Source organism: Petaurus breviceps, unplaced genomic scaffold (assembly GCF_028583685.1).
Source record: "Petaurus breviceps papuanus isolate PSGF00001 unplaced genomic scaffold, PetGlider_PUasm1.0 80, whole genome shotgun sequence".
In the NCBI taxonomy this organism is placed as follows: Eukaryota; Metazoa; Chordata; class Mammalia; order Diprotodontia; family Petauridae; genus Petaurus; species Petaurus breviceps.
In genome coordinates this window covers 21,655,475-21,670,362 of record NW_027186540.1, presented here as the reverse complement: position 1 = coordinate 21,670,362, position 14,888 = coordinate 21,655,475, and the positions used below count along the sequence as shown (strand labels likewise).

The 14,888-nt window shown below is 34.3% G+C and overlaps 1 protein-coding gene across 2 annotated transcripts in view; it reads left to right on the top strand.

Annotated features, from left to right (window-relative positions):
• LOC138176051 (reelin) overlaps nucleotides 1–11,953 on the top strand; it is a 566,262-nt gene extending 554,309 nt beyond the window's left edge. For both annotated transcript variants that reach the window (XM_069106794.1, XM_069106793.1), the window contains one exon: nucleotides 10,825–11,953. In XM_069106794.1, the coding sequence (XP_068962895.1) occupies nucleotides 10,825–10,921 (97 nt within the window). In that variant the 3' untranslated portion in view covers nucleotides 10,922–11,953. The remainder of the gene's footprint in view (nucleotides 1–10,824) is intronic.
• Nucleotides 11,954–14,888: the final 2,935 nt, after the last annotated feature.

Sequence of the window (14,888 nt, the reverse complement as noted above, 5' to 3'; positions counted from 1 at the left end):
GATAAAACATCTCCCTAAGACATCAGTCCACTTTCAAGTCATGTGTGTCTTGCCAAAAAAAAATTTGCATCCACATTGTTTCCTGTCCCTGGAATATCTGATCCAGCTCCTATGGAAACATCAGTTCTTAACAGTCTCAGAAAAAACACTATTTTGGCATTACTCTCCTGAACCCCAACAATCATTAACATAGAAAATGTGTTTTGTGTTCTTTCCCTCCTAACTGCCCAATGAAATTGCAGTTACTTTTTTATTTCTATCATAGGACTGAGAAACCCAAAATCACTATGATTCCTATCCCTTTGGACTTAAAAGAGAGAGGGAAAGGAAATGTACATGTCCAAGGTACAAAGCAATCCAATGACAGGGCTGGAAAGAAAACTTAATGTTCCTCACTCTCAGTCCAGGGTTTTAAATTGTCTCCAGCGTATCAGAAAGAACACAAACAGCAAGTGCTTGTATCACAGCTCTTGGGAATTACGTCATCTGACTTTTTGGACTGAGTCATTCACTAATGGCCAGGAGAGAGTTGGTTTTACATTTCTGGAACTATCAACATACAGTGGATTGTGGGTGACAGTTCAGATAATACAATACTGATTTATTTCACTAGCGCTGCTGTGATCTGGACTTTCAAAGTAACTACATTTTTACCCCCAGATCAGATAGTTCTCAGAACTCAAAGCACTAATCATTTGACAATCCTAGAAATTTTCTATAGGTTCTGTATACACTCAACCTATATTACTGTCTCTGGTTGTCAGGTACACCAAAATGCTCCCCTTACCTCTTTAAAGAAAGATGAGAATTGCTACAAAATGCATTGAATGCAACTTTTTCTCTACACACTAAAATAAAAGAGATCCATCCAGTTTCTTTCTTGGGTAAATAATTCTAAAAGTGTTGTTGATTCTTTTTCAAGGGAAGTTTAATTATATAACATTTAAACGTTATTTTTTTTTACCACTAGGTAAATTTCTTCTACTTCTCCCCTTCATTTACCTCTTTGGAGAAAAATAATATAAAGTTAGGTTCAGTAAATTAGTTTTGCTAAAAAAAAAAAACCCTTTATATCACAAAAGCATTTCAGTTCAGTCATACATTCAGCATATCTGGGAATGTATGATTTAAGTTATGAGACTAAACAGTTTAGTATGTAAGGTGTAATTCACAATAACTTATCTTAACTATTCCCCCAATAAACACATCTGCCTAGATTTCCAAATTAATTGTGAGGGCAAAAGCTTAAGTGTGATCAGGGAGAGGTATTTATTTTATTTTCACCTTCAGAGTAAATCATTTGCTTTCTAAAACACACTTTAGACTATACCTTTCCCTTCAAAGGTTTAACTTTTAAGGAAATTACATATTCAGAACCATTTTTTGATGTTTTCCATTCGTCTTATTATTTAACATTTCTATGCCACTATATATTTTCCAAGTATATTTTTAGCATGTCAGCTAATTTGTACTTAATTTGATAGTTTAGTAAGCTAACTTCATTCATTCATACATTTTCTGTGTCTAAAATAAATAGAAAACACAATAATATTAAAAACAACAATTTAACAAAGGAAACCAAAGTGTCTGAGCAGCTCTCATGCTGCCTTCCAAAACTATCACCAATTACTTGTGCAACCTTTGTTTGCTCAGGAATAGAAAAGTAAACCTAGAAAGCCCCATCAATTGAAAGTGTTGTTCTCTGAAACCTGCTTTTTCTAATGTTAGCCTTCCTAATTGGAGACAAGGATGACATCTCAAAAGAGTAACCCCTCCCTAATGGTGCACATAGAAGTGTAGCTATCAACATGTTATTAAAACTAAGAGTCAAAGATGTTTATTGTTGCTTAGGTCTTTTTTTTAAGAATGTGTCTGACTGTATTTTAAATCAAGACTGACCACAAAGTTTTTTGGTTTTACTTTGGGGTTTGGTTTGGGTTTGGTTTGGAGTTTGGTTGTTTTTTTTTTGGTCTGCCTCTTAAGCAGTAAACTAGTGGTCAAGCATGGTATCTTATGCTGAGTTCAGTCTCAGCCCCTGCCCTCAATATTAGCCACAAGGCAATAGGTGATAACCAATTTTAATTGCAGCATCAAGATCAATGGATAGACATAGGGACTGAAGCTTTGATTTCATTGATGAAGGGCATTCCTAGAAAAGAAAACTCTATGAAAGCAATCTGACACCTCCTCTGCAATGTGTACCTAGAGCACTGAGGGGTTAAGTGACTTCGCCAGGGTGACAAAACCAATAGACTCTATCCACTATGCCATGCTTCCTCTCCTTAAATGGCTACATCACCTAGTAACTATTTGGATGAGTCTTATTTTGAGTAGTTCTGTTTGATTTTAAAACACATTTTGTGACAAGGATTTCAGTTTCTTAAATAGGAGCATACATAGTGGCAGGCCTTAAAAGACAGAAATTTAAACATGTTGTGAACATTTAACTCAGCTTCATGTCCAATAGTTGCTTGAAAAAAAAATAACTTACATTTCTGAAACTTCTCAATAAAACTAAACAAAAAGACTCTTCAGAATGAAATTCGTCCCTAATATTCTGCTAAATATAAATACTTAATGTACTGAATTGTCCCCACTCCAGCCTCCTTAGCTCTATTAAGTAACCAAATGTTTCACATTGTAAAATCAGAATGACATGGGATGAAACAGCTATGAAGCAAATGAGGGGAAGGGGAGAATGTCTGGATTTGTTAGCTAGAATAGAATATTTTCTCTCCAGGAAACGTTTGTGAATACATTTTGGGCAGATCCCTCACAAGATCCATGCTGGTGGTGGTTCTTCTTAGGATAAAAGAGAATGTCCTGCCAATCTAAGAGCATTTTTTTTTTGCTGGGGACTCCTGCTTGTATCCTAAGAACTTCCCACACCCAACTATGCATCTCATTTGCACATTTCATTATCCTTTGTCCTAGTCCAAGTCACAACCTGTCATCTGCACAATGAAGTGGCACAATTTTTGCATGTGTATATTGAAAGTAATTTCTTTGTAAAATAGTGAGCCTTTTAAAATGTGTCCAAAAGTTCATTCAGATTTCCTAAGGGGAAAAAAATGTCTTATCAACTATAATCCAAAAAGCATTTATCACATTTTGATAAGTATATTAGTTCTGCCATCACCATCACATCATGCTATTCATTTTCAAGATAATGTCATATTTTTGGCACAAATGATTTGTAAAATAAAGAGCATACTGGACTTGCTGCAAAGTATCTTGGTCCTATTTTTAAATCTGAACTCTATTATCTAGTTTAATGGGATTTCCTGTTGCCCATTGCTTAGTATCTCAAGAAATGAGCATTTTGTAAAATAATGAACAAAACAATTAAAACAAAAAGAACAGTTGTTACATTATCACCTTAACATTTGTACTTTATTCACAACATTTATGCCAAATGTAGTACTGTAGCTACCTGTATTCTGACATATGATTATGAGCAAATATTGCATGTTGTATCATGTAGAAAAGATGATTATGTTCACTGGTTTAAAAAGAATATGAAATAATTTTTTTCCATTTTTTATTTTCAAAAGAGATGAAAAATCCTATATTGCCTCTAAGCCTCATCAGACTTTTATGACTAATCACAGTGCTGCATGCATTGAAAGACATTTTTTAACTTGTGTTATATTTCATTATTTGCTGTCATTGGTTTTACACTAGAGTAAGGTAAGTGCTATTACTGAATGTTGAGCAATGTTTAGTAGTGAAGCTTCTTCAATTTCACCTGTTAAGAGGGGTGGGTTTTGGAATAGGAGAATGATTTTACCATTGAAGAAAGTCCATTCAATGAATGAGATTACTGACAATCTTTGAAATATCTGTCCGTGGAAACTAAGAATTGTCAGTCAAGGTCATTAAACTATCCGTAACTTAACACCATACATATATGTACCATACCTTACTGGTTTTGGATAAAGGATGCCCCAAATATAAAACACAACCCTAAAATGAGTTCTTTTATAAAAGAAAAACATTTAGGTACACGCTAAAAACTAATGATTATGTCATAGTCTTTTTGGTTTTTTTGGCTTTTTAAATTTTTTTAAATGCAATCTATATTTAAATCAATACAGCATATACAATGCATGGTCAATCATCCTTTGCCCCATACAGATCTTCAGATCTTAATTAACTGCGTTGAAGGAAAAATGAAGATGAAAAAATTACATTTCAAATTGTTCTAAGCGTGTTTAAAAGTAAACTCTTTAGGGGGATGAGAGGGGAAGGTAATATTGCATTACAGACACAAAGCCTTTTGTCCATCCATCCTACTTTTGGGTCAAGTTGATCATTCTTAGTATATACCTAAAAAACAGTGATTTTTATATTTTAAAGTTGAAAACTGAAGGTATGTATGAATTTTTTGTAAGGAATAGAGAAGAAAGCATAGAATTCACAATTGCTTCTATTGCTTTGACCACAGAAAAATGCAGTAACATTTCATTGGTGAGTATGAATGGTAGCCCAAATGATATTAAAGTCCACATGGTTCGTTTAGCCTTACATTCACCAATACAAACCACCATGCTACCTGACAATTAAGTGGCTTATCTTTGCATCCGATGCAATGTTTTGTTTTTATACTATGGACACAGCATTTACTTTGACTGTGAAGAAGTTAATGACTTAATTTAAAAATCTCAATACCTATAAAGTTGATGTTACTTTCCCAATCTGCATCATCCTTCATTTTATTAGAAATTGAACCCCCCAGAAACCACCTGATTTTTTAAAATTGAAGACTAAAACCGGAAGGGATCAGTAGTCATACTGACTAAGGATTTTTCCTTATCTGTTTCTGCTGTACTAGAATGGTGGTGTTTTATAATTCAACATGCTATCCAAATTCCCAACTCCTACTGAAAGAATAGAAAATACAGTAATTACTTCTAAGGAACCACCGTAGTTCATTCTGTCTTCTTTCAACCAAAGATAATTGGAAGGGTTTTGGTTGTTTGTTTTTTTCTGGCCACTGCCATAATCGACTAGATGATGTTGTCTTATAAATGCGACCTGTGGACGAGTATTACATACTTCAGAGCTGCTACATGGCTCAGTGGATAGAGCACTGGGTCTGGAGTCAGAAAGACTCATCTTCCTGAGTTCAAATCCATCCTTAGACATTTACTATCTATGTAACCCTGGGCAAGTCACTTAACTGTTTGCCTCAGTTCCTCATCTATAAAGTGATCTGGAGGAAAAAATGGCAAAACACTCCAGTATCTTTGCCAAGAAAACCCCAAGTGAACTGAAAAATGACTAACAAATTACATACATCCTCTGAATTTATAATGAAATCTGGTTATCATTATAATCTCAGTGAAAGATTGAACCCTTATAGTTTCCTTCAGCTCTAGTCCTGTTTCCATTATTAGATCCTCTCATTATTCAGCAGAAAGACAAGCCCATGGATCTGTTTCAAAGAGACGTTAAACAGGGCACAAAAGCATTATAGATCACTCACTGCTCTCAAAGAAACCCATCATCTTTAAGCTTATTAAAATTCTCCTAAATACCTGGGTAGGAAGTTAGGTACTTGAAAGCTGCAGCAAGTTTTTCAGTGACAATAGCTTTACTAAGTAGTTTTCTAGAAAACTGAAAAAATTTTAATGCAACTTCCCAAATGTTTGACTTACAACCTGAGTGCACATGGAGATTATTAGAAAACCCTAGTGCATTGGAATTATATGTAATTTACTCCAGAGATTGTTCATATTGCCACATGACAAATTAGAAGCTATATCAAAATACAGATTGGGTCAGTATTTTGACCACTAGAAAAAATGACTAAGCAAACATCATACAGCATTGTAGGAATTTCATTAATGTCCATTTCTTAATTTATATTTTCACGCAAAGATCAGTTAACAAACTTATTAAGCCCCTGAGAGATATCAGGCAGTGGTGATAAATGAACACAGTCCCTTTAATGGGTATATATTTTATTGGAGAGGCAACTTACACACATACACATATTTGCAGTATCATTATATACTGAAAGAGAAGGTAGGACAGGAAAAGCCCCAAGTAGGTGTTATGTGAGTTGTCTTGAAGAAGATGGGAAGTTTTGGGGTCAGCAGTATAAAGGCACAGAAATAATTTACCATGTATAGGCAACCAGGAAGAAAATGACTTTGGCTGGGCCATAGGGAACATAAAGGGGAGTGATAAGATTGGAAAGGAACCAGGATGTGAAGAGTTTATATTTGGCTTTAGAGATAATAGGTATTCCCAGGAGTTATTGAGAAAGGGGAGTAACATGGCAAAACTTACACTGTAATAAAATCAATATGGCAACTGTGTGAAGGATGGATTGGAATGAGGAAGAGATGTGAGGCAGAGAACCCAAGAAAGAAGCAAGTACGATGATCCAGGGGTGGGTAACTTGTGGCCTTGAGGCCACAAATTTGTTCTGTGAGGTCTGGATTCAGTCAAAGGGCTGCACTGGAGGACCTAGAGCACCACATGTAGGCCACAGCTCCCGCCCTGGTTCTAGGCAAGAGGTGGTGAGGACCTGAACTAAGGCAGTGGCCAAGAGTAAAGAAAGATATAAAGGGAAAAGGTTGAGATACAAATGATGTGTCATGGTTACATAAATTCATTCATTGAAGTATGCTTAAAACATCAACATTAGAACAAGAAATATAAGCTTCTGACATTAGGCTAATGGTCCTAATATAAGGTACCATGTCTTGTCTCCTCAAATAAATAAATGCTGAAAAAGTAGGGAATTTGAATACTATAATAATTTCATAGTCACTTAGGAAAATTGCTTTAGCATCAATCAATAACATATTAAAGAAAATAGAAAACATAACTTTTTTTCAATTGAAAAACAATCACACGAACTTTGGGATTTATACATGTTAATTTGTCTGAGTTCTAAATTTACAACTTTTTTTCTGCTTCAAGACATTTGAAGGACTTTAATTACATTTTTCATTGTTGTTCAGTCATATTTTTTTTATCTTGTCTGACTCTTCATGACCCCATTTGGGGTTTTCTTGGCAAAGGTATTGGAGTGGTTTGCCATTTCCTCCTCCAGCTCATTTTACAGATGAGGAAATTGAGGCAAACAGGGTTAAGTGAGTTGCTCAGGATCACACAGCTAGTCTAAGGCCAGATTGAACTGAGAAAGATTAATCTTCCTGACTTCAGGCTTGGCACTCTGACCACTCAGCCACCTTCACAGCTCTGTAGTTACATTTTACTTAACAAATATTTAAATATAGTAATTATAATTCTTTTAGCTTTATGGTAGTAAAGAATAATTGTTCTCAATAGGAAACCAATCAACAAGCATTTATTAAGAACCCACATTATGCCAAACACTATGGGGAGAAACAAAAAGATAAATCAGTCATGGATATAAATAATTATACAAGGAATAACATAAGAATAGTGTGGACAATAAATACTATAGTGTAAGGGTTCAGAGAAGGAATAAATCATTTCTGGTTGTGTTGATTAGGAAAGGAAAGGTTGGCTTTGAACTGGGTATTGGAGGATGGATAAATTTTCCATGAACAAGGTTTTTTTGTTTTTTTTTAAGATGGGCTCTCCAAGAGAAGGAAATAATATGAGCAAAAGTTCAGAAAGTGGACAAGGGGCAGAACAAAATGATTTTGCTTAGATCAAAGGGTAGTATAGAATAGTGGGAATGATCAGTTGGTAGTGACGTTATGGGTCACTGCATAGCTAAGGAATCTAGAAATTTTCTGTAGGTCGAGGATATACACTCAGTTTTTGAGTTAGAGAAGGAGGTAATGAAAGCAGCATTTCAGGAAGAATAGTTCAGCAAGATGGAGGGAGAAATACTGGAGGCACACAAGAGACCTATAGCATAGGATGCTGAAAAAAGAAATGGAAAAGAAGGAATATGAACTAGATGGTTTGAAAATAGAAAAAATTTTCTTATAGAAAAAGCCAGATATTTGGCCACTTTGCTTTTTATTAAAAATAAAGTCTACTTCATATAAGCAATCAAAGCCATCAAAAAAGTAGAAAATTGGGGTGGCCAGGTAGCACAGTGAGTAAGAGACCAGCCCCAGAGTTGGGATGACCTGGGATCGAATCCTGCCTCTGATACTTAGCACCACACCCAGAAATAACTGGCTGTGTAACCTTGAGCAATTTACTTAACCCCAATTGCTTTAAAAGAGAGAGAGAGAGAGAAAAAAGTAGAAAATTAATTTTCTTAATGCTAAATATCTCTCAGTTATCAATCATAACTGATCACTGACAAGTTTATATAATACAATTATCTCAGATGGAAAGAGTGGACTTGGGGGAAAAAGATGTTTTTGATTAGTCAATTCTGTCATTTTACCAGTATACAAAGATGTAGGTGAAGAACTTCCTTTACCATTGTAAATCAATATTCCCATGGAGCTTTGCATAATGCCTCTCACAGAGAAGGCACTCAATAAATATTTTTAACTGGCTGATTTCCTATCAAGGACCATTATTCAATAGGACTACTATACTATAAGGCTAAAAATTCTTAAGAGAGTGGCTGGGAAGACTAAGAGCTTAAGTAACTTTCCTGACATCACACAGTCTAGTTTAAAATTAGACTGAGAAATTCAAAATTTTAGACAAAATCTGATTCTTGTGTTTTTCTACCAATAGCTTCTAGACAAAATTGGGCACACCATCTTCTAATTGCCAGCTGTAACAGCATGTGAAAATCAGAAGACTTTACCAGAAGTAGTTTGGATTTTTTATATATGTATATACATATAAATATATCATACATAAATATACATATATACCAAGGGTTTAAAAAAACTAAGAAATAATTAGTGTTTAAATATTTCATGAAAATATTAGTTTTACATCTGTGCTTTATTATAAACAGGAAAAAGATGCTTGTCAAGTAGATCATAGTGCTTTTAATTAAAATTTGATTTTAAAATTCATGTAAAAATGTAACTAAGATTTTTATTCTCTTCTAAAATCCCAACTTCCTATTTTGCCTCTAAATTTTTCCCTTTTTTAAAAGGTGTATCTTATTATATTTTACCTTTTTTCTATTAAGATAAAAAAGTTTAGCATGAACAGATGCCTTGCCACTACTATAGTCACTAACTACCAAAGAGCTATGTCATTCAGTCAAAAATAAATCTCTTACCTTTCATCTCCTATACACATTAATGATGAACACATCTGTGGTATCGGATTATAAATTTGGAGTTGGAAGGGATCTTAGAGGCTACCAAGTCCAACTCTCATTTTACAGATCAAGAGACTGAGGCACAGAGAAGTAAAATGAATTGTCCATCATCACACAGTAAGTGTCTGAGGCAGGATTTTAATTCATTCACATCTTCCTGATTCAAAGTCCAGCACTTGTCTTCACCTATCACAGTTACATCCATACACTTGGCGCTTTCTATGGCACCATATGCTACAAATGGCCTCAGGACCATGAAAATCTTCAACAAAATCAGTGACTTTTTAGAAGGCAGATACTTTTTGCAGCTACTAAGGAGTTAGTAGCTATTGCCTAACAAACTTATTGTGTACTTAAGAGTTGTGTTTCCTTCCAGTGGTCTTATAAAAAATATTTCATTGAAAGTACCTTAGAGTACATATGCAATGTAAGGGAGAGAATGAGTAAGTCATAGTAGCTTTTCATGTCATCTTACCTGTACATAGTAGGTACTTAATAACTGTGTATTAATTTTTTTATCAATATGCCCTGAGATCCATTTGCAGTTTGTTTCTGCTTCTTGAAAAGAATTTGCTCTCTGTAATGACATTTTTCTAGTATCTCCTTAGCCTCCTCTTCTGTATCCTATTCTGATTATGCATCTATTCATTTCTTATGTTAATCTTTGCAGTACTGTACCAGTATTATAAGGAAAACCACAATAGTTAGTGGGGACTTCCACACTAAAGACTGATGAAGAGAGAGAGACAGAGAGAGAGAGAGAGAGAGAGAGAGAGAGAGAGAGAGACAGAGACAGAGACAGAGACAGAGACAGAGACAGAGACAGAGACAGACAGAGACAGAGAGAGAGACAGAGAGACAGAGAGACAGAGACAGAGAGAGAGAGATCACAACTGCCTATTGTTTAAGGAGGGCAGCATCACAGCGCAGTCCAGCATTCTGAAAATGGGCATGAGTATACAAAACAGAGGGAGGCTAAGACAATTCAACCCACAGCAGCTACCCAAAAAAACAAAAAAAAAAGGAACAAAAATAAGAGTTTTGTAAAGTAAGAAAAACTGAAGGAGTCAAATTGGGGCATAGAATAAGTTTCTTTCCAATCTTAAAATAATTTAATCAAGTGAATATTAATAGTAATGATTCAGTGTAGAAAGCATAATAGCAGAATAGATTCAATTCATTTGTGCTAGAGAATATACTTTTGCCAACTTGGATAACTTGGTTATAACAGATTACAAGCGATAAGAATTTCTGTTAGACTCAAGAACCACAAATATCTTCAGTTAATCCTTCCCTGAAAAGGAATGTCCCAGTTATCCAACTGCCCTAGGAAATTTCAAAATAAATCAACAAGTCAATTCCACAAACATTATTAAGCACCTACTGTGTGCCAGGTACTGCACTAACAACTATGTGCTAACAAAATATATGCTGGATAGACTGGAAGCAATATCAAAGTGATGATCTGAGCATTAAGGGAGATAAGGAATCATTATAAATGGTGGGATTTTAGCTGAGACTTAAGGACAGGAAGTAATCACAAGGTAATAACTTAGGACCCGAAACAGATTTTGCTTTAAATGATATTTACATTTCTTTCTCCCCACCCCATTTCCTTTTAACAGCACTCGCAAACAAAATTACATGATGAATTTTTCACGACAACATGGGCTCAGGCATTTCTACAACAGAAGACGAAGGTCACTTAGACGATACCCATGAAGAAACAAATTGTTTTATTTTTCCTCCCAACATGTGATGTGTTGCTTTCCAATCTTCTAAATCTAGCACTGCATCTGGTATCAGGACTTTTCTGCGAAAGGCTTGATGAATAACTGAAAGCTTTTCTCCAGACAGAGTGTACACCACTTTTTCACACTGTGAACTAATGAGAAGTGACTTATTTTCTCATAGCTAAATGTTTTAATGTTGATGTGTCTGTGAAAATTGTGATCTGTTGTAATATCAGTTACAGTGGCAGTATTGGAAGTAAGCAACTAACTGTTTAACAGGAAAAAAAAACTTTAAGCACAAAAACTTAAGAGATTTTATGTTTTAAAATGACATTTAATACAGTATTTAACATTCTTGGTCACATAGCTATTTAAGTGGACTGTATTTCAGCTATGTATCATGTTTTATATGATTAAGTTATCATTGTTTGTCCTTTATGTACTCTCTTCTACAACATAACACATTGGCACTGTATTGACTTGTTATGTTGTTGTAATATTTTGCTGCTGATTTTTTGGGGCTACTTACACTCTGATATCATGCAGGAAATAAAAATGTGTGATTGAGAAGACACTTGTAAAGACATTGCTATCTCCTTTAATATTACTCTTCAATATGTCTGTGGGTTAGCGTTGTTTTGTGGATAAGAATGACAATTTTTTTTCTACTAAAGGACTGTGGATAAAGCACAACCCCTCTCACCCCACTCCCCCCCAAAATTCCCCATTTCCTTATCTAAAGATTAATACCATTTTCTGTGGCTGATTTACTAACAGTAACTGCCATTTTGTGTTTGTGGTGACAGAGTGATTTGTAAAACAGTGGACGTTTTCATTGTGTTCTCTTTGTGACTTGTTTCTCTTGCGGGTCATATTTGTATCTTCTGATAAAGTTGTACCTACACCAGCAACAGTATGATGGTTGTATAGCCCTGAATTGTCTATCATCATAAATGCAATTTCACTCTAGGGTGAAATAAACTAAAGTTCCATGCTTCAATAAAGATTATGTCAAAAAAAATTCCACTTGTCCATTGTCAGGTTTTTTTTATTATTATCAAAAAGATTTGGTGTATTTGGTCAAGTTTGTAAAGACAAATGGGAAAGATGTCTAGTTTTTGCTTATCCCTATTAATGATAATTATAATGAAACTATATGGAGGTGGGCATCACTTGAACCTTACTCTCATCAGAACTGGCTCAAAGAGGGAATAATATGCATATTAAACAGGGTATAAAAATATCTTACAGGGAAGGGGACAGGAGTGGGACAAGAAAGGGGGAAAGGTACTGATAGAAGGGAAGACATTTTGGGGAAGGCAGTGGTCAGAAGCAAAACATTAGGGAGGAAGGACAGGATGAAAGGAGAGACAAGATAAAAAGTGTTAACAGTTAATCATAACTATGAATGTAAATGGGATGAATTCACCCATAAAACAGAAATGGACTGGATTAAAAAGTAGAATCCAGTGATATATGGTTTACAAGAACACATTTGAAACAGAGACACACAGAGCAAAGGTAAAAAGCTGGAAGAGAATCCATTATACTTTAGCTGAAGTTTAAAAAAAAGCAAGGGTAGCAATCATGATCTCAGATAAAGCAAAAGCTAAAATAGATCTAATTAAGAGAGAGAAGGAAGGAAACTACATCCTGCTAAAAGATTCCAAAGACAATGAAGTAATGTCAGTATTAAACATATACATGCCACATTTTTTAAGGGATAAATTTAATGAGCTATAGGAAGAAATACAGAGTAAAACTACTAGTGAAGGATCTCAATTTTCCCCTCTATGAACTAGATAAATCTAATAAAAAAATAAACAAGAAAGAAGTTCAGGAAGTGAATAGAATTTTAGAAAAGTTAGATATGATAGCCCTCTGGAGAAAAATTAATGGGGATAGAACCTTTTTCTCAGCAGTACAGACAAAAACTGACCATGTATTAGGGCATAAAAACCTCATAATAAAATGCAGACAGGCAGAAATAGAAATGCATGCTTTTCAGATCATGATTCAATAAAAATTACATTCAATAATGAACCATGGAAAGATAGATTAAAAATTAAGTGAAAATTAAATAATCTCATCTCAAAGAATGAGTAGGTCAAAGAACAAATCATAGAAACAATAATTTCTTTAAAAAGAATAACACCAAGACAACATACCAAAATTTATGAGATGCAGCCAAATCAATATTTAAGGGAGCATTTATATTTTTCAATGCTTAGACCAATAAAATAAAGAAAAAGCAGGTCAATAAATTGTGCATGCAACTAAAAAAACTAGAAAAAGGACAAATTTAAAATCCCCAATTAAACACCAAATTGGAAATCTTGAAAATCAGAGGAAAGATTAATAAAATTCAAAGTAAAACACTGAACTAATAAATAAAATTGGAAGCTGGTTTTATGGGGGAAAAACAATAAAATAGATAAACCAGAGATTAATTTGATTTATAAAAGAAAAATGAAAACCAAATTATCAGAATCAAAAATTAAAAGGGTAAATTAACCCCCAATGAAAAGGAAATAAAAGTAATAATTGGGAACTATTTTGCCCAATTCTATGCCAATAAATCTGACAATCTAAGTGAAATGGGTGAACGTTTAAAAAATATAAATTGCCTAGATTAACAGATAAGGAAATAGAATACTTCAATAATCCCAGTTTAGAAAAAAAGAAATTGAACAAGTCATCAGTGAAGTACCTAAGAAAAAAATTTCCCCGGGGCCATATGGATTCACAAGTGAATTCTACCAAACATTTAAAGAACAATTAATTCCAATACTATATAAACTATTTGAAGAACTAGGCAAAGGAGTCCTACCAAATTCCTTTTAGCACATGAATATGATGCTGATCCCTAACCAGGAAGAGCCAAAACAGAGAAAGAAAACTATAGACCAATTCCCTAATGAATATTGATGCAAAAAATTAAAGTACTAGCAAGGAGATTAGAGCACTATATCACAAGGATCATGCACTAATACCAGGTGAGAATTATACCAGGAATACAGAACTGGTTCAATATTAGGAAAACCATCATCAGAATTGACCATATCAGTAACTAAACCAACAGAAATCATTATTATCTCAATAAATGCAGAGAAAGCTTTTGACAAAATACAACACCCATTCTTATTAAAAACACTAGAAAACATAATCATGAATGGAGCTTTCCTTAAAATGATAAATTGTATCTATCTAAAACCATCAGCCAATATATCTATAATGGGAATAATCTAAAAGCCTTCCCAATAAGATCTGGGATGACGTAGGGATGCCTATCATCACCACTATTATTCAATATTGTACTAGAAATGTTCACTATAGCAATAAAAGAAAAAGAAATTGAAGGAACTAGAATAGGCAATGAGGAAACAAAACTATCACTCTACTGATAATAGTATACTTAAAGAAACAAGCAGCTAGGTGGTACGGTGGATAGAACACTAGCCCTGAAGTCAGGAAAACCTGAGTTAAAATCTGGCCTCAGTCACTTTCTAGCTGTGTGACTCTGGGCAAGTCACTTAACCCTAATTGCCTCTTAAAAGAGAGAGATCCTAGCAAATCAACTAAAAAAGTAGTTGAAATAATAATTAACAAACTTGTTATATAAAATAAAACCCTGGGGCAACTAGGTGGCACAGTGAATACAGCACTGGCCCTGGAGTCAGGAGGACCTGAGTTCAAATCCAGCATTTGACATTTAACACTTACTAGCTGTGTAACTTTGGGCATGTCACTTAACCCCAATTGCCCTGCTGTCCTCCCTCCAAAAAGCAAATAAAGTAAAACCCACACAAATAATATAAAATAGTTTTAAAATATCTATAAAATAATAAAACCCACATGAATAATCAGCATTACTATACACAACCAACAAAATCCAGCAGCAAGAGATAGAAACATAAATTCCAATTAAAATAATTGCAGACAAGGGAACCTAAAAC